The sequence below is a fragment of the Dufourea novaeangliae genome, unplaced genomic scaffold, assembly GCF_001272555.1.
Source record: "Dufourea novaeangliae isolate 0120121106 unplaced genomic scaffold, ASM127255v1 scaffold248, whole genome shotgun sequence".
Taxonomy (NCBI): domain Eukaryota; kingdom Metazoa; phylum Arthropoda; class Insecta; order Hymenoptera; family Halictidae; genus Dufourea; species Dufourea novaeangliae.
In genome coordinates this window covers 3,253,893-3,278,773 of record NW_015374156.1, presented here as the reverse complement: position 1 = coordinate 3,278,773, position 24,881 = coordinate 3,253,893, and the positions used below count along the sequence as shown (strand labels likewise).

General features: G+C 35.0%; 4 protein-coding genes across 5 annotated transcripts in view; 2 read left to right on the top strand and 2 right to left on the bottom strand.

Annotated features, from left to right (window-relative positions):
- LOC107191909 (serum response factor homolog) overlaps positions 1-5,124 on the top strand; it is a 30,411-nt gene extending 25,287 nt beyond the window's left edge. Inside the window, exons 4-5 of one of the 2 annotated variants that reach the window (XM_015581054.1) lie at positions 3,093-3,197; positions 4,821-5,124. In XM_015581054.1, the coding sequence (XP_015436540.1) occupies positions 3,093-3,197; positions 4,821-5,047 (332 nt within the window). In that variant the 3' untranslated portion in view covers positions 5,048-5,124. Of the gene's footprint in view, positions 1-3,092; positions 3,198-4,655; positions 4,730-4,820 lie in introns of those variants that run through there. The other variant, XM_015581055.1, reaches the window with a different exon arrangement.
- Positions 5,125-12,440: 7,316 nt separating this feature from the next.
- On the top strand, positions 12,441-14,678 carry LOC107191956 (protein UBASH3A homolog). The gene is given in 3 exon segments (XM_015581109.1): positions 12,441-12,547; positions 12,899-13,136; positions 13,204-14,678. Coding segments are annotated over 3 exon segments (1,818 nt in total). The 3' UTR covers positions 14,677-14,678.
- Positions 14,679-15,672: 994 nt separating this feature from the next.
- LOC107191962 (electron transfer flavoprotein subunit beta) lies at positions 15,673-16,921 on the bottom strand. The gene is made up of 3 exons (XM_015581116.1): positions 16,796-16,921; positions 16,153-16,551; positions 15,673-16,056 (listed from the first exon to the last, which is right to left on the bottom strand). Exons 1-3 carry the CDS (start codon positions 16,844-16,846, stop codon positions 15,745-15,747), a joined length of 762 nt encoding a protein of 253 aa, XP_015436602.1. The 5' UTR covers positions 16,847-16,921; the 3' UTR covers positions 15,673-15,744.
- A 1,903-nt stretch (positions 16,922-18,824) lies between these two features.
- Positions 18,825-21,492, bottom strand: LOC107191946 (RCC1 and BTB domain-containing protein 1-like). Its single transcript, XM_015581097.1, has 10 exons — positions 21,405-21,492; positions 21,128-21,330; positions 20,662-20,823; positions 20,183-20,585; positions 19,975-20,102; positions 19,690-19,917; positions 19,487-19,611; positions 19,331-19,428; positions 19,131-19,261; positions 18,825-19,059 (listed from the first exon to the last, which is right to left on the bottom strand). The coding sequence occupies exons 1-10, from the start codon at positions 21,490-21,492 to the stop codon at positions 18,919-18,921; spliced, it is 1,707 nt and encodes a 568-aa protein (XP_015436583.1). The 3' UTR covers positions 18,825-18,918.
- Between the last annotated feature and the right edge of the window lie 3,389 nt (positions 21,493-24,881).

Below are 24,881 nucleotides of genomic sequence, written 5' to 3'. Positions count from 1 at the left end.
ACCTGTTAGCCACTTCTCAAGCTGGGTACCACGTCTTTGATTAAAAGCTAAATCTTAATACTTGCGATAAAATGTTTAATTAACTACTCTTAATGATTTACAAGTTTCAAGAAAGTTAGAAAAAAAACAACTAATATAGAATATTGTAAGTAGATATCGATACTTTTTTCGATACAAGTTATCATTAAAAGTATCGATACCTTGACGGTATCGGTTTATCCCTACTGGTAGTTCTATTGTTACCATAACATCAACGTAGTACCTATCCTCAATTCCAATTCACAACAAAAGCTATTTGTCCCGAAACATTCATCCACTGCCGTACGTTCATACAACTTCACGAGATGTCCAAACCGTGCTCGGCCTGATCGACGAGTTTCCTCGACATCGGCGTACAAGAAACAACGTGACACCGTTTCCTTCCGTCGCACCGGTCTCGCGGTTTCACCTCCGCGAACGAGATCTCATAAATTGTCTGTCTTCAATCTAGTACAGAATACCCGTAAGAAAAACCCCAAAGACGATCAAATCAACGAAAAAACAACCCCCTAAAAATAGTATTAAAAAATACTATTAAAGAAACTGATCGTGTGTGGGGGTGGGAGGGGGCAGAGTTGGGCACAAATTTATTCGACTAATACATAGTGAAAAGCAGCGTTATCTAAGGGTATCATTATGAGCTTTAAACAGTTAATAAAATTAAATATTTGCCGATAAAGTTTTCCAAATGTCGACTCATTTAAGAAGTATTAATTTCTTATAAAAATTGAAATTTCCACGTTTAACCCAGGAGTAGGTGTAGGCTATGATCGAAAAGACCAACGTTGTCTGTTGAAACTTGGTCGTGTGCATAAAGCATCGCCTCAATCATCTCGTGATCTAAAAAAGTCAGATCATGCCTTAAATAAGAATAGTTTCGCGGAAGGTAGCAACAGTGAGGAAGGCTTTGGATCATACTTCAAAATATAAAATCGTTCAAAATATCAAATATAAAATCGAAAAGACCAATGCCCGCCTATTACTAGCCAGGGACTTTTACCGAAACGTAAAATACCGGTATTTTCAGTTGTACCTTCGCCCTATATAACCCTATATAAGCCCTACCCTTATAGAAACCGAAAAAATACCAGTATTTAATTCGGTTTTCAGTAATAATCGGTTTCGGTATAGCTCTAATGTCATAATATCGGTATCAAAATCATACCAATTTAATTCCCTGCTCCCGGCTAAACCCTGATCCGCGTCCCTTGTGTCAATTTTCACACAATTTGTTCTCCTAAGAAACAACGTTATTGTCATGTCTAAGTAAATTAACCCGAGGCATCGTGATTTTTACTTTAAAGAATTCGCAAGTTTCCCTATTTATCACTTCATCGACATTAATTTTTACCACTGGGTCAATTTAACACCGAGGGACCAATTAAGTTAAGAAAATAAGGGACGGATGAGGGTTAAACGATGAAAAATATCCAAGAATCTTTCCATCTTTTATTCGTTATTCAAGACTCTTAGATACTGAAATTGCCCATCTCTGAGAAGGGTGGGGAGGGGTGACAATTATCGAATTTCCACGTGGGCGTGCCACGGGTCGCCGAGAGAGTCAGCGAGCGGTAAAAGCCGGCGTGGAAAATCGTTAGAGCGTATATACACGGGAGCAACAGCAACGGGGCGAACGTGTGCAATCCAATCAGTCAGGTAGGTCGGCCGACAGAGTGAGACAAAGACGGGTGGCTGGAGGGGAGGGGGATCAAGGGATAGGAACAAGAGAAAGAAAGAGAGAAAGAATGGTATCGGGAGAGTGTGCACACACAGAATGGCCAGAGGAAGCGAGAGAGGGTACCGTTCGTGGTCGAATCGGAGGGAGAAGATAAAGGAAAGAGGACGCTTAAAATGCGAAAAGTGTGCGAGCGATGACGAGGTTATCCGTGTAGGGCGAGTACATAAGGAGTTGTACGGGCCGCGATGACCAAACTAAGACAACGACGGCGATGCCTAACTGGGAAGTAAGATCCGGTCGAAAGCCGCGGCTCTGATGCAGGTGTACACATAAATATCGATGCTAATATATGGAGTGGATGCCATCCGACTTACCGATCACCGGCACATGACGTACGCCTCCTTTTTTTTTTCTCCCTCCCCCTCCGTTCGCCTGGGCCCATTGTTTCGCCGTGCTCTGGCGGAATTTTGATAACCGCGACACGCGTGTTGATATCGATACGAGGGGATCTTTTGGCCCCGCAATCGCCCCACTTCGATTACCCCTTTGCCTCTGGTATTGTCGTTTTCTCTTCTTCGTTTCTTTCCCCTCCTCCTACCAGTGTTTTTTCAACTCTGTCAGTTTGCTTCTGTGGTGATTCTTTGAAATGCACGATGGATCGTGTGTGGTAGGCTTTCGGTGGCGGGATCGACGGATCGGTTAACCCCTTGCCCTGTAACATCGAGTCAGACTCGTGTTGACGATTTCAAAATCGATTCAACGAAGAATATTATTCGGTTTTTCTTTCAGTCGAAGTGAAATACCACGTTGATGACATTAATATTTAATTTTTATAGTACAAATACAGTTGAGATAAGTACAGTAATTCCTTTCGGTAATAAACTTTACAGTGATAGCATTCGTAGATGGGCTCACAGAAACTAATGTAGTGTTTTATGTGTGCATTATCTGCGACTCAAATGATGACTTGTGGGCCTAATCTGACCTTATTTTTCCTACAAATCATCATTTAGTTCGTACAACAAATATATATGAACAATTAAATGTTTAATTTTTGTTAATACCATTACTTTGTTCTTAAATATTCATAAGTAAATTACTAGTTATTGTTCTCACTAATCTAAATATGACAAAAACTACAACCTAAGCTCAATTAAAGCGATTTCCAAAATTAGGCCTGTATACCTAAGTAAATGTGTGAACTTTTATTAAAAATCAAACATGTTAAAAATTAGTCAACTAATCCCGGTCTCCGATACTCATCATCTGTCAAATATGAAGGCTTCATCGACCCTCGAGATATTGATCTCCATAAAATCGTGTTGTCACGATACGATTTTATTTTTCAAACAAATTCTTTCCATCCTTTTTGCAGGCATAATGTACCAGATGCCGCAGACAGTCATTTATTCGCCGAGTCCAGGAGTGCTGCTTGGTATCGGGCAAAATGGGCAACCTGTGCAAATTTCGCAAGAAGGAGGTAGGTATATACAGTCTACGTAATCCTAAGAGATTTTTCCAAAAGTAATGGCTGTTCTTCATCGAAGATCTCCATTAATATTGAACAATTACTGTAGCCTCGAATTACTCGTTATCCTCGATAACTTTCAATCATTTTCCTGGCAATAGTTACATTCTTCGTCGATAGAATCAAATAAAACCACAATATCAACTTAAATGCGGCGGCCATTACTGTTGCGTGTACAGTAGATCATCGATTATCGGAAACGCTGATCATCTCGAACAACGATTATTGGAACAGAATACGTTACAAATGTTTCCAAATGAACTAGTGAAAATAGCAATTGCGATGATACGTGAGAACGATTAAAAATACGTAAAGATAATCCAGGATATAAAATTATGGACGAAGATCATATTGTTTTATCTATTTTTGTCGGGCATCCGTGAGATACCCAGGTAAATGTCTATAATTTTGAATCAGGAGCTGATCGTCTACATTTTTTTATTAACATCGGTGTATGAGCGGAATAACTCGCGAAAAAGTAAATACTTCAGCAGTTTGCACATTACAGTTATGATTAAACTACGGATGTATATGCATTTAGCGCAAAGTTTAATATGCAAAATGTAATAAAATAAAAACATCAATAAAACTGAATGATATTTACATATTATTATCAACATAATGGGACATCTAATGCAGAAAATAAATTTCTATCTCATTTTTATGTTTAAAAATTAATGCCTATAATTGTGATTTTGCATAAACATCCGCAGTCTAGTTACGACCGAATTTCTTTCGATGAGAGAGAAAAAATTGTAAAACAAATAATGTCGTTTTTCTTTCACTCTTGTCAAAAGACATTCAGTTCTAAACGTAACATGCCGACCGTAACATAGCCAAGTTTTCACTAGTTTACTCTGACCACTGTCAGTATCAGACGAAAATGCTCGGAAGACAGTCAGTTCCCGAATCTTTGCTGATATTCTGTTCTTCGGGGTGAAACCATCCCTTAAGGTTAATATGTGTTTTCCTATTTTCCTGTATATCTTGAAAACTATAGTAGATAAATTGAATTGTGTAATGAAATTGTCAAAAGTTAGTTTGTTTATTTGTTTATTTATTTAAAAAACATTTTTTTAAATCCTTTTATTGCACAGTTTAATAGAGCATAAGGAACCATTAAATTTTCGTACCAACAGTTTTTCGATATCTACAATAGTTTTCAAGGTATACAAGAAAATAGAAAACCTTAACGGTTCCAGCCCAATGAACCGAATATCAGTAAAAACCGAAAAATTGCCCAATGCCCCAATATGCCGGGTCCCCTGCAAACCTACGAAATTTTAAAAAAATCTGAATTTTCGGGCTGCCAAAGTTCCCTCGCAAAAAGACTCGATTTTCACAAACAAACAAACAAAATGTTACATAACCTCTTCAATCCTCTGAAACCTTCAACCGTCGTCTATCCAGGTGTCTCATGGGTATCCGGCTATCTGAAACACCCTGGTGAAATCAACAGCCCCAACACCTAGTCTACTTCGCGCCTAAATTACACCAGCAATTTCACGACCCGATCAAACGATCAGAGAAATTGTTCGAAGACTCACAGTCCCTGGATTTCGGTGTCGTTTCCAGGCACGGTGACCCCGGTGAACTCGACGCCGAATAATCAGCCGTTCATCACGATACCGTTGAACGTAGCGATGAGTGCAGCGGGCCTCTCGCTGCCTGTAACCTCGAGGATGAATCTGTCCCCGTCCCCGCGGTCACCGACGACAACGACGACGACGACGACGACCGCGACGGCGACGACACCGTCTACCTGTGACCTACCATCGGACCTGAGCAAGGATCGCGAGTGACACACCGTCTCGATCATCGTCCTCGGCTAAAAAACCACGGCCCTGACGGAGGGAGGGGGGGAGGGCTGTCTGTCGCTCCGCGACGCAACAATGGGTAACGGACAATTGGACGGTTTCTTTTTCCCCCGATGGTAATAAGTACCGCCGCGTCGTTCAAGAAGGCTGCCACATCGACGATCCACGAATGCCCGTCTATCCCCAACCGCGAAATGTCCTTCTGTGCGGGACCGATCCTCACGATCGTTAACCGTGCTCATCGGTGCTTGTCGGTGTCCATGTTAACGTTAACGTAACTTCACGTAATAATGTTAATGTAATGTAATGTTTCAAGTGGTACACGACACGTCGAGTGAAGTTTTCGTACCGAACGACCATGTCCAAATTGCACAAATCGCGCAGAGAGTCTAGGATCTGAATCATAGGTTCCCAAAGTGGGCGCTGAGGAGATCCGAGGGGTTGTTTTAGTTACTTTATTTCTTTTATTTTTGAATTTAACTTTTTATGATTTAAGGATTACATGCACAACTACACGATTGGACATTTTTATAATAGCGATAGTTTACTCGGAGGATCAAAATAAAAACTTCCAAGAGGGGGTGGTGAGGCAAAGAAGATTGGGAAACTATGATCTGGATGAACGGTGTGGGGCCAGGTATTGGGGATGATGAGTGTAGAGACATCACGCAGTAATAGCTTCATACTCTGTCCTTTCAATAAAGTGAGGTTGGTTTTCAACGTGAAGATTTCGAAACGAATTGGTCTTTGTACCTATAGTTTTTGCATTCCAAATTGAACTTTTTGCAAATCAAATTCATCTTTTGCAGATGAAATTCACCCTTTTGCAAAACAAATTGAACCTTTGGAAGTTAGATTCATCCTTTTACAATTTCCGAATTAAAAAGTATTTTTAATGGGAGAACAGACGTATAGGGCAAATGGATAGGTTTTTGGTAATTGTGCTTTTTTTCGAGAACAAAGGTCTCCTCGGGAAAGAAATTATTCGGCTGACTCGTAGTCTCTTGGACAGTTTTGTTTTCTACGAATTCTGGTGATTGAACGTCTAAAGTTGTGTTTAATTTAGGCCCTAAACGATTATGGCAATTATATAGCGACGACTATTTAGGTACATCGCAGATGTTTATGCATTTATAGCGTCTCGTAGCCTGCGGAACATGTTGAAATAAGGGTTCTAGTACAGTTTAATATTATTTTTGTATTATTGTTAACATATTCATTCAAGATACATGAAATCGTGAGCTCACATAAACTTCCGTAATCTAAATGAAGACTAGACTGGGGATTTTTATGCAAATTCACATTTTTGTGAATTTATTCACTGTACCGAAGTTACATTACAGATTTGTTTCCTTTATTAAGGGGGGATTCTCGTGTAACAGCTCTAAAAACAAATAATTTATACAAATTTTTTTTTTAGAAAACCATTGATAATATGAAAGCAAACGATCTTGAAATATAAGAATTAGGGGAAAATTCAGATTCCCCTATCCTTGGGGAGCATATTTTTGAAATGTTGTACCTTTGATTTATGTAAAGAAAACTTTTGATTTTTCGAACCTGTTTACACGAGAATCACCCGTTAAATGTTTCGTTAAATCCAGAGTAAAGTAAAATTTATACTCTCCGAAAATATTTACTATCTTGTGTTCTGCATATTCACATTTAAAATAAACTCACAAGATTCGCAGTCTAGTAATGACAAAAGATTGAACAAATATTACCGAAATTTGACAGGACGGAGTTACAGTTTCCACGAAACTGTAATCAATAAAATATACTGTAATTTACAGTTAATAAGCTGTCAGCAACACTCCGATAATGCAATCATCATCGTTCAAACAGCGTTCGTCTCGATCACAGACTCTCTATCCCCCTTTGTCGTCAACTCGTGCCAACAACAACAAATCGTAAATATCCAACGTCTTCTTCCGACGGAATTTCCGTTAGTTATAACAGACGGAACTAGTTTTTAACGAAACCTAACCCAGACCAGATCCGTTCTCCTAAATAAGATCATTGCACCTTCAAAGAACACGATTTCGTTTACCCAAATTAATTTCTTACTACTTGTAACGATCGAGAAATTAAAGCGTAGTAGAAACAGAAGACGTCGAATCGGGTGAAATGGAGGGATTATTAAAGACTTGTTTCGATGTTTATCGATTATCCATCGGACCGAAACGCGCAAAATTTCGACGCGTAATTGTGCGCAACCACCCCTAAATACCACTCTCGCCCCCGAATACAATGCGCTCGGGGATGTTCGCCGTCGCGTAAGTACTCGTGTTATTCGTTTTCATTGAAGCTGGTCCCCGTTGCCAGCATTTAATCGAGATATATTTCGTGCAATACTAGTCGAACGTTCGTTCAACAGACGTTCTACGGAGCAACATTTCACGCTGTTGTCCTCTTAGTCCCCCCTCAGGGCCGTTCCTGGGTTGTTGGCCGCCTGGGTGCAAAAACAGTATCGCCGCCCTTATTAATTTAATACATTTTAAATAAAACCATTCGTTTTTTTAAGGATCTTTGTTTGATTTTATAAAAACAAAAAATATTTGTTAATTTTTATTTTCATAAAATGAAACAAAGATCCTTAAGAAATGAATGGTTTTACTTAAAATGAATATTTTATTCCACATGTAAGTACGAAAATAACGCATAATGTTTGTAATAATAATGTTATGGTTGATAAATAGCGACCATTAATTAGCTATACGAATTTATGTAATCCACTAAATCTGGCTAAATGTCACATACTATTTTGGGGTGTCTATAAAGATAGTTCTTTCTTGTATACGAGTACTGTTACAAAGATTACATATACGATTAATTTGATTAAATTCGGTTGGTCTAAAATTTTCATAATCATCACAATACTTTTGATTATTATTCTTACTAATCCAAGTGTTACATATAATAAAAGATCTACAGCCGCCCTGAGTTTGACCGCTCAGGTGCGGGGGCACCTTCTGCACCCCCGCCAGGAACGGACCAACCCCCCTCCCCATCCCTCGAGGTGCGTTCGTTGCCCGCGAATCGTTGATTAGACAGTCGTTTGAAAGAGGTTCGATATATTTTTCTTTAACGTCTCTAAGTTTCGTGGTATTTTACACGCATCAAAGAAACGAGACGAGATCTTTCAAACGACGAAAAATCGAGAAAACTAAAGATTTTTCTCAGTCGCATAACAAGTTCTCTTACCCTCGCGATCTGTGCCGGAAAGTGATTATGAATTCAACTGTAAAATTCATTCATAATTGTCTAAGCATTTTGTTTTCTTTTTTGTAACAATTAAGATCGAGTATTTCTCGAGGAACGATAACTTCTTTATCGTGCATATGGTGCTTTTAAATTAAGCTTCGGGTGCTGTCACGAGCGAAATATTCACAAAGTGTCGTTATTAATCGCAAAAGGCGATCTCGATTATCGTGTGAATCGAAAATTACGATTCATTTTGAATTGTATGTTTTCCGTTTCGTGGCCGTTAGTGGCGGCTCGTGCGAGGAAAGTGAATTTTTCGGAGCGCAAACGATTCTTCGTCGCGAAAGAACGCTCGCATTTAATGCCACGAGTCGCTCGAACACTTTGTTACACGGTGAAAGAAAAAAAAAAAATGATTACGGGACCGATAGATCGGCTGATTGAACCGGGACCGTTCGATTGGCCAGTGATAAGTGTCGCCGATGTTTCCGATCGACCGTTCAAACGGACGGACATTGGAAATCGTTAACCGTAATTAGTGATAAGCACGCATTATTGTCAGCCGCGTTGGTTTTAAACCAGTATTTCTTAATCACACGATCATCATTTCACACGACATGGAAATAAATAATCAGCTTGTGATTGATATCAGGCGACGAGCTTGTATTTTTTGTTTTTACAATACACACCTGCGAACAATTACATTCACGCGCGGATAGTACTATCGGTTACACGCGTTCAATATCGATCAAACACTGCCAGAGAAGAAGGGGGCTGTTTGTGTAAATACGTCGTGTCGTCGGGGAAAATATTCTTTTTATCGTTGTTGTGATTTAGAAATGAGACGAACACATAAATCATTAATGTCTCATCATTAACAGTCACTTTTAGGATCCTGAAGGAATCTTGTACCATGTGTAGAGTGAGTCCACATTGTGTTTCAAGAAATAAATTGTAATTATACACTGGTACAAAAGAATATTTATACGATGTAAGAACGCGAGTGACTTGTACATATATGTATACCAGAAATATCGAAAAAGGAATGGTCAGTTTTGTGAATTGTTTCATTTCCGACTAGTTTGGTGTCGATGATGTTTTAACAGTGCCTTCGTAGATGGTTAAGGAAAGCTTAGAGAAACTGAAAAAGGGGACCTTCACATCGCAAATATTATCGATCTGTCGGTAAATGAAATATTGTTTTAACACGTTCTACTAGATAATACTAGTCACAGGGTTGTATCTAGTCATAAAAATGTGCAATGAAGAGAACAGCCATTTGTTACCACCTAAAATAAGTAGAGAATCATTTTTCACATTTTTTTTCATCTGATACAGAATTCCAAAAATTTTTCATATACAAATAAAAGATTTAATATTAAAATTCTTAATAATTAGTACCAGATTTTTTTCCTTTCTTTTATGCGAACGAAATTGCTTTTCGGTGAATTTGTATAGTACTTAAAAATAAAGATTTTATTGTTCAAATATATCATTTGTCTAAATTAGAATTTTTTAAATTTATATTTACATAAACAAACCGAATAATTCTGATGTAAAAATTCAGATTCGTTTCTTGTCCGAATAAGCGATCTTAAATTTGTAAGTGACAGTGGATGTATTTATGAAAATTAATATTGACGATAGTACGATCCGTGCGATAATGTGAAATGTTGACACGCTGAGATCGATACACGCGAATCGACGCGAAAAGCGAGTGCAATTTCCTTGTATCATGCATTTATCACGGATATGTTGGAAATTACAGATTTTATCCTGTGTCGTTTTCAGGTATTCAGCGCTGACCTAGTCAAACGAATTAAATACGTACGTATACATTTATATCCTTTTTGCCTGTTTTCCATTCGACGTAACTCGAACCGCTGAACGAAAAATTTATTTTGTTTCATCTTGCACTAGGTACCGTTTCGGATAACGAGAATCATTTCACGAAAGGAAAGAATAATTTTAAAATATTGTAAAATTCTATAAGAGAGAAATCTCTGTGTTACGAAGCGAATAATGATAAATCCTCGAATCGATTCGAAATCGATCGTGATATCGAATTCCGCCGGATAATTAATTACATGGTATTAAATTCATAGTTTTCATATCATTATTCCTTCGAAAATTGTAAAGAAGTTACAATAAGTTAAGATCCTTCGAAGAATCCAAATACCTAACACAGCCACGATAAATTAAAAATAGAGTTACACCTTAAATCCTTCGCGCTCGTCAATTAAAAAATGTTCAATAGTGGATCACATTTTCAACGGTAATAGTTATTTTAAAAATAAGCTGCAACGTGGAAGCTCCATAAATTAACTCTTGAAATCTATTTTAAATACAGATTACTACGTGTCCGTATGTTATACACTCACACTTCTTATTAGAAAGTTATTCGATATCGAACGTGGATAAAATAGCAACAATGATCGAATCGTTCGTGGAGTCCCTTATAAACACGGTGGAATGTTAATGAAACAAAATAATTTACGCTTCACGGATTGGTTTACCATTAATGCGCTCGTGCGTTCGCTCGATCATTATGGGAATGCCAAAGAAAACGAGACGGAACGAACTCTGTAAAAGGCTAAACACGATCAACGAATTCGAAATGTGTGTGTGTGTGTATTTCGTTTTCTGCATTCTTGTTACGCGCGTCGAACAAGTTGTTAGTCTTTACGTTTTCACTGTACGAAATTAGAAGACGATCGCAGTAAACGGATTAAAATATGGCGACGATGGTCGCATTATTAACGGCGATGAACAATTAATTCATCCGGGATGAACAATAACCGCGAGTACGGTTACCTATAAACCGTAGAAAATATATATGATAACTCGAAAATTTCGACTTTGTATGAATTATGCGAGAAACTCGAGCTTGAACGTTTATACACTTGGATATAGAAACCCAATATATATAAATATGTTTCGCGTATTTGTAGAAAATCGAAATTCTCGATTATTTTCGACTACAGGCAGGGTTAAATGCGTTTTATTTTATATAAAATATATACATGTGCATATATATATATATATATATACTGTATAGTATGTGCTGCGAGGGTTGTTTGAATTTCTCTTGGATTTTATAATTTTAATATAAATAAAAGTACTTGAAGACACAACGGCTTTTCAGTTTCATAACTCTGCGACTGCAATACGAATTTATGAAAACGGCAATATTCATTGGATGGTAATTGAACACTTTAATTCAATTAATTGTTAGTTTCATCCGTAAGAACAAATATTGTTAATGGTTGATAAATAAAATGTTGGATTGTGTCACGAATAAGTATCGTTGCAGGTCTTTAAGATGACGAAAATAATACTTAGCTAAATAATGAAACATCAAAAATGCATGATAATTAATTAATTAAATGATGGAAAATGTATAAAATACTGTTAACTATAAACTTTTTATGACCGAAATAAATTTAAGAATGAAAAACAGATGTTATATACAAGGTATTGGCAATGAATTAATAAAAGATAAAAGGTTTGTCTGTTATTTTATAAAACTGTGTATTATATGTTACATTACTTCGAAATCAGGTTCATTAAAATAGAAATACGATGTTGAAGCGAATTTCTATGACGATAATATGTTCAGGTTTATGTAGTTACTGTTTGAAATAATGTCCAAAATAGCGTAACACAGTACATGTTAAATTCTAGAAATTAAACTAAAGAAATGAATAGTAGCTATATTCAAATAGTAGGAAAATTAATCAAACTTATTGTATTTCCAATACATTCAGTAAAACATTTTATTTGTAACCTTGAAATATTCGAAATACCTTCTGGAAACTTATGATCTATGACACTTCTCTCTTTAAAAATTCACCTTTAGCATATTGTTTAGTTGAACCTTCTCGGACTGATATAAAACATTCTAAATATTACAAATACTTTCACATTTTAAATAAAACATTTTATTTAACGTTTTATAAACGGGAACTACAATGTTTTTGCTTCGTTGTTTGAATACTCAAATAAAACACAGTTAAAATTCGTTATGTGCTCATTAAAATATGAAATATTATTTTATCTGTATATATTTTGAAATTGTAGTGTAAATATCTCTATGTTATAATAAATACCTATTTAGCTTTGCATTCAATGCAGCGATGTTGGTAATAGTAGCTGTCGAGTGTAATGTACCGTCATGGCGACGTTACCGCCACAGAAAAATCAAACTCCGACGAAAATGTCAGAACAACACTCGACCATGGTGCAAACGCTGTTGAAGAGGGGTTTTTTTAAACGCCGAGTGTGAGTACCATATAATATCTTCGTGGAACACTATCGTTCTCTCCTTGTTATTGTATCAACGCCAATGAACATTTTGGGTAACACGGTACGCATTCTAAACAAACAGCTGTGAAGCTTTAAGTATTATTATTATTACCTTCCCTCTCCTACCGTTCTGTCACGAGTATTTCTTTCAAGTGATTTGTATATATCCACAAAATTTAAAATATAAATTCCTTAATTTTGAGCATTCAATGCAACATTATTTCTCACAGTATTTGTACCTTGTATCTAAAAGTCGAACTAACACAATTAATGGGCTTATATACATACATTCAGTGGAAATTAAAAATACTATTATTTCATTTATAGAGAGAAAGCATTGGTTGCTACAGGACATCGTGGTATTCAATTGGCAGTGGATTGGATGGTGGCTCATCTTAGAGACCCAACTGTGGAAACTGATAGCCAAAGAGAATATGTTTTATACGCTTGTCCAACAGGTGCATTGGCTGAACAGCTTCTGAGATTCTGGTCAGAAACCAAGGAGCTAACTTGGAATGGAGCACATAATTACATGCCACATATTACGCTTGTGCCATTCTTTAAAGTATGATACGATGTTATCAGTGTAAATTAATTGAAATTAGACAGTAATATAAAGACATTACTTGTAGGCGCCAGATGGGTCAATCGGAGAGTTGATAGATGCCCTTGAAAATATAGTTAATCAAGACAAATTACGCAATCACATTGAATTAGAAACTTATGTCTCCCCTAATTTTATGGGACTCTTTGTGAAAGAAACAAATACTGATTGGTTGGAGAATGTTGCTCTTCGATATGTAAATAAACTTGCGGGCTTAGGTATTTCTGCAGAGCCCCAATTAAATTCATTTCATCTAACATTACTTTATCAGTTCCCTAGTAAACTGTATCAACAACTTCGCTTAATGGCAGAGAAACTGACACCTACTGCCTCAGCCAATTGGGAGCTTAGATTGTATTCCAGAGACTCTAGGATACAGAATGTGTATAAGGTGACACAAGCTTACATGTCCAGAGAATATGATGAATTAGATTTGATGGAAGGAGACTACATTTCTATTCCAGAAGGAATATGTAGTTCATCTTCGAATGATTACGTTCAAGGTACCTCTTGGTTAACTGGTACTTCAGGTCGGCTACCTTTGAGTCATATAAAAAGAACAGCTGAATCAGATTCATGGACTTTGCACGCAACAATACCGCTTACTGGTAATAAAAATGATGTTATAGAAAAAGAAGAAGTACCTCTAACACGAAAACCACCACTATTGTTAACGAATGATTCTACAGATAGTCCTGATGGAATACCAAGAACTAACGAACCAGTAAATTTACATTATTTTTTATTTTGTCAACTGTAATGATTACACTTTTAACATTTTCCTTTTGGAGCATGGATTCCTTACTGTTTCGAATCAAATGGCTCATACGTTCGAAGAGATTTAAACATGCCAAAGGAAATTCCATCAAGAAATATACAGGATTTCCAAAATGACAGTCCTTTAACAACTGTGGGTGAAATGCAGGCAAGCTTGGTAGGAGAAGCCATGAAATCTTCTAATATTAAAATAGATATAGCTTTTACTTCGCCATCATTAAGATGTATACAGACACTGGCTCATATTTTAAAAGGATTGGATTCAAATATTCCGATGAAGGTAGAGCCAGGTTTGATAGAATGGTTGGCATGGTACCCAAATGGTGTACCAGTTTGGATGACATCCGATGAATTAATAAAAGCAGGTTTTAACATAGACAAAAGTTACAATCCAGTTATTAAAGCAAAGGAGCTTCCATTGAAAGAGAATGCAGCACAGTATTACGAACGCAGTTATGAATTAATCAAACAAATTATTGAAAGTACAACAGTAGGAAATATTTTAATAGTAGCTCATGCTGCTTCATTAACAGCTTGTACGAGACAATTAACAGGCGGTGAAGTACCACCAGCTGCTGAAGTTACTAGATTAGTACAAAGAGTACCATATTTAGCATGCTTAGCAGCTCGAGAAGGGTTAGATGGATGGCAGCTTCATCCACCTCCATTTCCGCCTATCACACATACCAGTAATACTAGATTCGACTGGAAAGTATTATTATGAACGTATGACTATTATTTTAAATAATGATCTCAGTTTTACCTTTTGAAGTATAACATCAATTTAAAAGGTCAAAGACTGTTAAGACCCAATAAGTTGCCTAAAACGTATTAATTTATACAAAGTATTGTAGACAAATGTTTAAAGAGATAATTTTTTGGGGTTGGGTTATTATAGTATGCAACAGACTAAAAATGCCACATTGTTATTCAATCTCTTAAAAAGTTAACATTCGTCGGGAAATAATACGGGTATTGGCATTTAAATCCTCCTTTTCGTTAGAAAAGATTATAATAGAACGAGTATTCTAATCTTTATGAAGATTGTATGAATTGCATATTTTATTATAATAGTGAATAGAAAAGTATTTTGGCATAGGTTTTGTATTTAATGCCTAGAAACTTTTAGTGAAACACTATATACATGATATACCTAACTTGTGATGAAAGAGAATATTATGGATTTTACAATTTTGAGAATGTAGCATGAACTACATACTTTTTAATATTTTTTCCGACTATACCTTAAAATAAATTACGATGTACAAATTCAAAATATTTGAACTATCATGTCAATATTTAATATATTATTACACATAGATCAAACATGACATTAAATCTGATATATCCTTTGTACTTATAAGTATTTAATCAGATTTAAGATCTATTAACAATATGGTTGCTAAAAACGGTTAAAAATCTACTTACATGGACATTCATAAAGGTTACTAATATGAAAAAGTATTTGTTTACATATATTCTAAGCACTCAGAAAAGTAAGCGTGAATACTGCGCGAAAATATAGAAGTACAAAATCAATGTATTAGACAGAGTGTTGTTATTTGCCAAAGAATCATATATAAAATGTTATAATATTTTATTATTAATATCAGTTATATCATAAAAGGACCTACTGCTTTATTTTATGTAATAGAAATTTATTCAGATATAACGTACAACATCTTATGATGTATGAAAAACTGTTCTATAAACAGTAAACTTTAATAAAAAATATAATGAGTATAAAGACAGTAAGATAACTCTGTTGCTGCATTTTAAGCATAACATACAATTAAACATGTCCCCCTTCCTTTAGTTTCACAATTAAACTATCGACATCAGGTAAAATAACACCAGCTTCTCTGACTGGTGGCTCCTCAACTGACAAAATATCAATTTTGGCAGTAGTATCAATGCCTAAATCCTTTGGTGTCATCTTTTTAATTGGTTTTTTCTTAGCCTTCATAATATTTGGTAATGTTGCATATCTTGGTTCATTAAGACGAAGATCAGCACTTAAAACTGCTGGTGTTTTCATTTTTATGACCTCCAAACCTCCATCAACTTCGCGAGTAACAGTTAGCTCACCATTATTATTTTCAATCTAATATGAAAACAGAAAGTTAGTTAAAGTAAATAGACTGTTCGTGAAAGTTAATGTTATGTAGCATTATTTCAAATTGGAATTCAAACAACATACCTTGCTGCAAAACGTTCCCGTTGGCCAATCTAAAAGTCCTCCAATCATTTGTGCAGTCTGATTGCAATCATCATCTATAGCTTGTTTACCAACAATAACTAAATCAGCTTTTTCATCTTGAGCTAACTTGGCTAAAATTTTAGAAACATGAATGGGTTGTAAAGTTTCATATTCTGATCCAGATACCTCAACATGAATCCCTTTATCAGCACCCATTGCAAGCGCAGTCCTTAATGTGTCTGTAGACTGTGCTGGTCCACATGAAACTGCAATTATTTCTTGCACTAACTTCTTTTCTTTCATTCGAACAGCTTCTTCAATTGCAATTTCATCAAAAGGATTCATTGAATGTTTTACTCCATCTGTTATAACACCTGTTTTATCAGACTTAACACGAATCTAAAATTGAAAGAAAAATATAAAATAAAGTAAAACTATCGAATCTAACATTATATTCCGTAACAAATATTTAATATTATTATAATCCATAGAATTTGATAAAACGTACATTTAATTATTCAATAATTGCATAAATATTTTTAACACGTATTGAAATATTCGAAATAAAATTAAGCGGTCAAAATATATCAACAATGTTAACATAGAGTATTAGACAGTATTTATTATTTTATTAAAAATATACCTTCACTGCATAATCGATAACTCTCTTTACACCTACAAGTGCACGCGCCATTTTTAATTAAGAAACAGATCGATATATCGTAACAATTAAAAATTATAATGAACTCCTTAGCAAAATATTTATCGCGAAATGTCTATATATTCGGGTGCTGATCAACCTTTCTTATACGTGGCGCGACCAATTGTCGACAATGGTCTAAAGTTCATTTCTCTCATGATATAAAATAAGTGGGTATGTTCATTTTACGGACATACTTTCGTCTAGTTCGCGCTGATGTAAATAAACGTCATATCATGGCCGATTTAGATTTCAAGTTACACTTTAAAATTCTAGAAGAATTAAACTATTACTTAAATTACTTCAAAAGTAATACAGTAAAATTAAGGATTCAAATTTTGGGTCATGATGACGTCACGATTTGGATTATACCTGATTGGTTTATTTATATCAACATAGATACGAATTTATACTAATGAATCGCGACCAACGCGTTTTAAGTAATTATATTTATATTGTAATCGTTATTTATAAAACTCCGCCGCCAATAAAAATATTTGACCAACCTGGACCAACCTCTCAGCACAAACGAGGTATATGTAATGTTAGATCTATGTAACATCTTATGTATTTTCGTGGTCTAATTTTCTAAGGCACTAGTACCATTTTAGTATCACATCCGACGTTACCGATAAAATACGAATTCTTGGGTATTTGTATTAACACGAATGGAGCTTTATATGCTTCGTTCGTATTATCACGTATGATTCACTAGGGATGAATCGATACAAGTAAATACGAGTACAGTACTCGATACTTTTGTTTCGATACCGAGTACTTTTGGTATCGATACCCGCGGTTGCGATACCAAGTAGGTATCGAACAAAAATACTCGTATCGAATGATGAGTATCGACCTGTGTAGTAGCACCGACTAGGTATAGGATAGACCTGGATAGACCTATCATCTTATGGGACTTCGTGTATCATGTTCTGAAATACCGATAGCGTAAAAATTCAGGGATTTTCTGCTGTCCTCTACGTTATGATTTTTTTTTAAACGAACTACGTGATCATTTTGTCATGCACAGATGTTTATAACTGGTGACGAATTAATTGTTATTGTTAGTCTTGTTTTCTCAAAAGTGAATGATAATTAATAATAAATAAATCGAAGAGATCGCTATCGCATGTGGCAAACGGACTCTCCCCTGTCCGTTCGTTGTTAACGTATTAAAAAAAGGTCTTCTCACTATATAAAACAGGCTTGGGTACTTTTGATTTGAATTGAAAACTACAAATAAAAAGAGCCAATATTTATGCCAAATAAAATAACAGATAAGTTTATTTGAAAATAAGGATGTATGCAAATAAATTCCAAAATCTTATTTCAGAAATAAATTATTTCTAAATGATTTATTTGCCAAATATTTGGTTATTTAAAATAATAATGCAAAATGAAAAATAATAGATTTTCGTATATTGTTTGTTTAAATTTATGGGACAATACGTAGATATACGTGTTCGTAATAGCATATTAAAAGTAATTAGTTTTTTGTATGCACGGTCGTATATACAGATCCGCAAACTCCCGTGGTGGCGGTGATCCCGAAATGGTCCCGATGAACTGTGTAGTAGCTTGGTAAGTGGAGTCATGGAACTCCTGGAGCATGCGCAAGAAACCCCGTGTGTGTGAGAAAATGGGGTCATATAACCCCCGGAGATACGTAGAACCCCGTGTGTGAGAAAGTGGGGTCATAGAACCCCCGGAGCATACGTAAGAGACCCCATGTGTGTGAATGTATGCCCACGAGCTTGACTCTACGAATAATGTATAGAAAAAAATATTAAATACATACATTAAATTTCTTCAGTTTATTCCGTTTATTGCCGATATTGATCGAAAATGGTTGAAAAATGATCGACTTTCGAATCAAGATTTTCGACTATCTCGTACATTTTGATATCTCATGGATACCCGGGTTGCCGAGTAATTTTTAATTTTTAATTAATTCAATCTGATGTTATTACATAGTATACAAAAATGTATGTAACATAACATACATTTACTGAGAATTATAAAAATATAAATGCGCCACAATATAATCGTACAATAAGCATCGCGAGTTACGTCTTAAATGCACCCGCTTCAATAGCCTTAATTACAAAATCTTTCATTATGGATGCATCTAATTCAACAAAACCCAGTGAATGTATTACTGCAATCATGTGTTTCACAGCGAAATTGAAGCAACACTCCTTTAAGTTCTGGAAACATACAGTAGCGTAACTAACTTAAAGTATGCAAAAGAAGACTAATAATACAAAATATCGCATACCGTAAACTCGAACGCGATAGCTTTGGTGTACAGAGAAAGCACATTCTCCACGGTAATATTTCCTATTATTACCTGTGTGCAATGACTCTTTAACTGATCAAGGTTGTAAGCGTCTGCTAACTTTAAGAGTTCTGCGGATAAAAACATAATATACATATAAAACGTGGTATCCCAGTGAGAAAACCCTAAGTATTATATACCTAATGTGTTTTCTAGAGGCAGATCGAAGTCGTCGGTATATAAATACTTCAAGAAAGCTCTGTATGTATCGTATGAAAACAGTTCATGTTTTATAACACTGAAATAAACAATTACATCAACAAATAGTACAGCATGCACTATAAAATAATATTTACCACTGTTTATTTTCTTCCCAGGGCTCCTGAAGCATCGTTTTAAAGTATTCGCAACGGATCTTCAAAATGAATTTGTGTACATGAATTGGTTTCCCCTGTACTTGAATAGTGAGGTCACTAGTGGACTACAATACATAATACAACACGTAAGTGCAATCGATAATGTCCAATAAGTAAATACACCACTAAACACAAATACATACTGGATCATCAAATGCTTGTTTTACACAGTCATTCAGATAACTTGGTCCTTCACTATGAAGTTGAGCGTCGTAGATGGACTTTAATCGTGTAATGGTTGGAACTTTGATACTTAGTCCCAGACAGTGACCCCACATAAATATTAGATTACCGTCTCCCATAGCTACACTTATATTTCCGTAATGAAAAGCTGCTATATCCAATACTCTTCTCATTTCCGGTACTTTCAACTAAACAAATTCTTACTTGTCTAAATGCATCAAAACATTCATAGCATGAAATTTTACCTTTACTGGAATGTAGACATTTAAGTTTGTGTCAAGACCTAGTTGTCCATAATTGTTTGCACCCCAAACATAAAGGTTACCTTCATCGCTTAATGCTAAACAATGCCCATAACCACAAACTACTTTTTCTGTAATTCAAAATAGCCAGTATTAATATAGTCAACATAATAATGTATATATTTGCAAAACATGAAGAAATGTCTAATACTTATTAGAACTTCAGCAAGTGCTGTGACTTTAGATGGATGTTCTTTAATCTGACTAGTATTTCCAAGTCCTAATTGACCACAGCTATTATCACCCCAACTATAAACCTCTCCATTGTCTTTCACTGCTACGCTGAATTTATCTCCACAACTAATACACACAAATTTTTCTGTTAATATGCAATGTATTAGAGTTACTGATGAATTCGTGGGTGTAGCTGGGGTTTCAATCAGTAAGGGGTTAGTGCTACTTCTTCCTCCGAGTGGAGGGTGGATGAAAGTCTGATTATTTCTTGGAAAGCTAGAGCCAAAGCCAAACCCACGTGCCTCCCCACCTCTGACTACATTCGTGATTGATGAATTGGAATTTGTTTCTTCGTCATACTTTTTGCCCCATGCGTATACCTAAATGTAAAGAATCTGTTTAGCATTTGAAATTAAACTACTTCATTTGCATGATTCTGCTTTCCTTCACACAGACCTTCCCATTAGCTGTTAATGCCAAAGTGTGATTAGTTCCACAGGCTATGTCTACAATAAGGTCTTCATTAAGATTCATATGCACAGAAGTTGGTACATGATAAGTTCTATCAGTAGTCTGGTGTCCCAACTGTCTATATGTATTGCACCCCCATGAATATACCTAGTAAATAAAATATCTTGATAAATGGTATGATATAACTTGAATGATATGACATATTCTTGTTAACATCAAAACTCTCAATGCAGTCAAAATGATTGGTTAGTGCATTCTTATAAGGACGATTAAAATGTTACAACAATGCATTTTCTCAGATCTTTCACAACTTTCAATGCAGTATGAAAATGAAGAAATTAATTAATTTATAAATTTAAATAGTATTAAAGGTTTGTCATATTTATCGATCATTGAAATGGATATGTTTATCGTTCGAATTTCTAGTGTTAAATATTATGGTAATATATACCTCTCCTTTACTTGTAAGTGCTAAAACATGTCCACCACTGCCATATGCAAAAGTTTTAATATCCTTTCCAGATAATACTTCAACTATTGTTGGGTAAAGAGTACCCTGACTATCACCGATTCCAAGACCACCAAGTTTATTATTTCCTAAGGCATATAGTATTCCATCCTTTGTTACAATTAAACCGCATTTTTCTGAGCTACCTGTTTAAGTAAATTTAACAAAGAAATGTTTCTTAATACTTCATATACTGTCGTAAAGTACAAAATAACAATACCATATACAAAAACCATATGAATCTTTGACATAAACTCTGGTTCTAATAAACTAAAAATTGGATAGTATCTCAAGTTCTCTGAAGTCATCTTCGAGGAAGAAGTGATCCAAGCTGATCACGGAGTGTCCATACAAGTATGTATGTACTTATTCTTTTAGCCAACAAATAATACAATTTCCGCTGATGCTAAATTACAATGGCTGCGATCAAAAGAAAATCGTTGACATAAGATAGTCGTTACGAACTGAACATGTCAGTACGTCAGTAATCAGTCCTATTTTCCTGAACCATTTTGAATGACATTTGGGGTATTTAGTTGTGATTGTTGTGATCACGATACGTATACGATCATCGTATACTGAGTTGGGAAAAATGGAATCTAATTACAAAATCCAAATCACAATTACAATATAAGTAATTGTAATTTCCCCGCAATTACATTGCAATTTAGATTTTGTAAGTAGATTACATTCATTACATTCTGACCAACTTCGCCCAACTCTGGTGGTACATATACATAGGCCCGGAAACTTCTATGGTGGGGGTCATATAAGCCAATACAAGCACCTCTGCGAAATTAGCCGGGCAATTATGACTTTTTAACGTTTCATTATACCCAATTGATTGGTGGTCGATTGGTGGTCATTGGTGGCCTAATTAGAACATTTGGTGGTCACGCGTTCTTTTGTAATTAAGTGATCAAAATTTGACCGTGAAGTTAGCCAAAAAATTTTTTTTTCACCGGATTCAGTTTTTTAACATTTGGTGGTGCTTAGTTTCCATAAAAAACGAAGAAACGATGTAGTCATCTGGCGGATACAGGATACAGGTGTACGAACGCACGTTTGCAGTCGATAACACAGATATTTCTGGTTCGATTGTCTTTTCGGAGGAATCCATCGATCCAGAAATATCTGTTTTATCGACTTTAAACGTGCGTTGGTACACCTATTTCCTGAGACTGCCAGATGACCATGTCCATCGTTTTTTTCGTTTTTTGTAGAAACTATGTATCACCAAATGTAATTAGGCCACCAATCATTAGCACACCTTTCTACATCGATTGATTCCTCCGAAAAAAACAATCTATCCAGATATATCTGTTTTAGCGACTATAAACGTGCGTTGGTACACCTGTATCCTGTAACCGCCAGATGACATCATTTTTTTCGTTTTTTATAGAAACTAAGTGCCACCGAATGTTATAATTAGGCCACCAATGACCACCAAACGATTACGCATCGATTGAGCATTTATAAAACTGAACCAGCCAAAAAAACAATTTTCGGCTAACTTCATGGTCAAATTTTAATCACTTAATTATAAAAGAACGCGTAACCATCAAATCTTCTGATTAGGCCACCAATGACCACCAAACGACCACCAATCGATTAGGTATAATGAAAAGTTAAAAAGTTAAAGTTAGCCGGCTAACTTCACATAGGTGTGGAAAATGTATATAATCGTAGTTTGTAAGGTTTATCTGTATGTTTCATTATACATATCCTTCTAGCCAAAATATAATGAATATTGCTTATTACATTAAAAAGAAATAGTCGGTGACTCAAATAAATTTTCAATAAAATACTGATACAACATTAATAAAGTTCTTAAAGGGTTAAAAATGGTAAGAGAAAATAATTCTCAAGACTTTATTGGTCTGTTTCATGAACTACTTGATTGAAAAGGAATTCAAAGTGAATTCCAAATAATGTAGTATCAAAATGTGTTTTAATAAATATCAATAAAAAATACATTACACAAAATATCTACAATGATTACAAAGATCAATATAAAATTACATGTCTCTGGATAGTGCCACCATCCAAGACCAAATGTACAAGTAGAAACTGTCGTCATCTCTAATCGTATTGTTAGTAATATCTGTTGTAATTAATAAATATTATAATTATACTCTTCTCGTCGAGTCCTCGATAGAAAAATATCCATAACACTTTCCGTTATTTAGACCTAGGCATCATGCATTTCCAAATAATACAGAGGGTACATAGTTCACTAACATACCGCTAAAGAGACATTATTGTAACTGCATTGATAATGAATGATACAATGGAATTCAAGAAAGTGTCACATAAACAAAATGCAATAGTTAATTGTACAGTAACAGAGATATGACAAGGCACTCTTAACAAGTCCATCCCTTTTTTACATCTTACAACATTCTATCTGCGCTGAAAGTCAGGTCTAAAAAGGTACGTATACACAATACTTCCTTCGTCAATTCTCAAAAATTTAACTTCGACCATTATTTGTACACCAGGATTTCGCGTACAATACTACTCATAATTATTCAAAAAACTGTATGCTGTGAATAATAGGGGGACTATACTTCTGTGTTTAACTGTTACAGAACTCATCACAGAGAAATACAAAGAATTCTTATTAATAATAAATTACTTGAATTTATAATAACCATATTCAAATATGTTTAATTATTGTACATAATTAAGAAATTGAAGTGAAGGTATGTTTTCACATGACATTAAATCGTGACTTATACAGTTATGACTTTTGTCGTCGTGAAATTTAGATGTCGCGTTGTTGGTGATATTGATTGAGTTACATTGACATACAGTGTCACGACAACAAAAGCCATGACTTCTACTGTCATGTGAAAATATACCTTAAGAATAGCAATCAATGTTCAAATAATTATGAGCAATACAGTACCGTAAGGAGGATTCAAATTTTCTCTAAACCCTACAGTCTAAATTAAATTCGTTTCCTCCTACAATGTAAAATAGTACAATAAGAACAGTAATAATTCTACTTTACGATTATTTGCTCCATTCCCGTTTCATCGAAGTTCGCGACGAATACGAATTTCATAATTGTGTCCTTACAAGTACATTAGCTTAATACTTTCTTGTATTGTCGAGAAATAAATAAATACAACGAAAGGGTTATTAGTCATTACAGGATAAACTATTGTATTCGTTGGAATATGAGAGCACCATCGATTTATGTTACAATTTTTAAGAGAATAACTTTAAATTGATGTTTTCTCGTAAAAACAGCAACATTGAATATCCAAGTAAGGAAGATTGAGTCACTACAGAAGTCTTGGTACGATTTCAATGTTATTAATGTAATATTTTTAATAGTATTATATACTTCATCACATTTTTTGGTTATCTCATTACTGTATCTTATAACATAATCAAGTTCAATTCAATTTTAATATAATTCCATGTAATTTGCCAATAAAAAATTTGCATATATCGAAAAAAACATTTCCATACGAATCTGTACCAAGATCTCCATAACAAGCAAACGTTTTTAAATTCTTGACTAAAAATTTATACGTGTCATGTTTCACAATTATTTGAAATGAACACACTTGCTAGTCAGGTTACAAGTTAGCCTCTCATTTGATAATTGGAAGTAAATTTTTTTCCATAAATATATTAATGCCAAATTTTTCAGAATTTTTCAGAATCCTAAAAACAAATATTT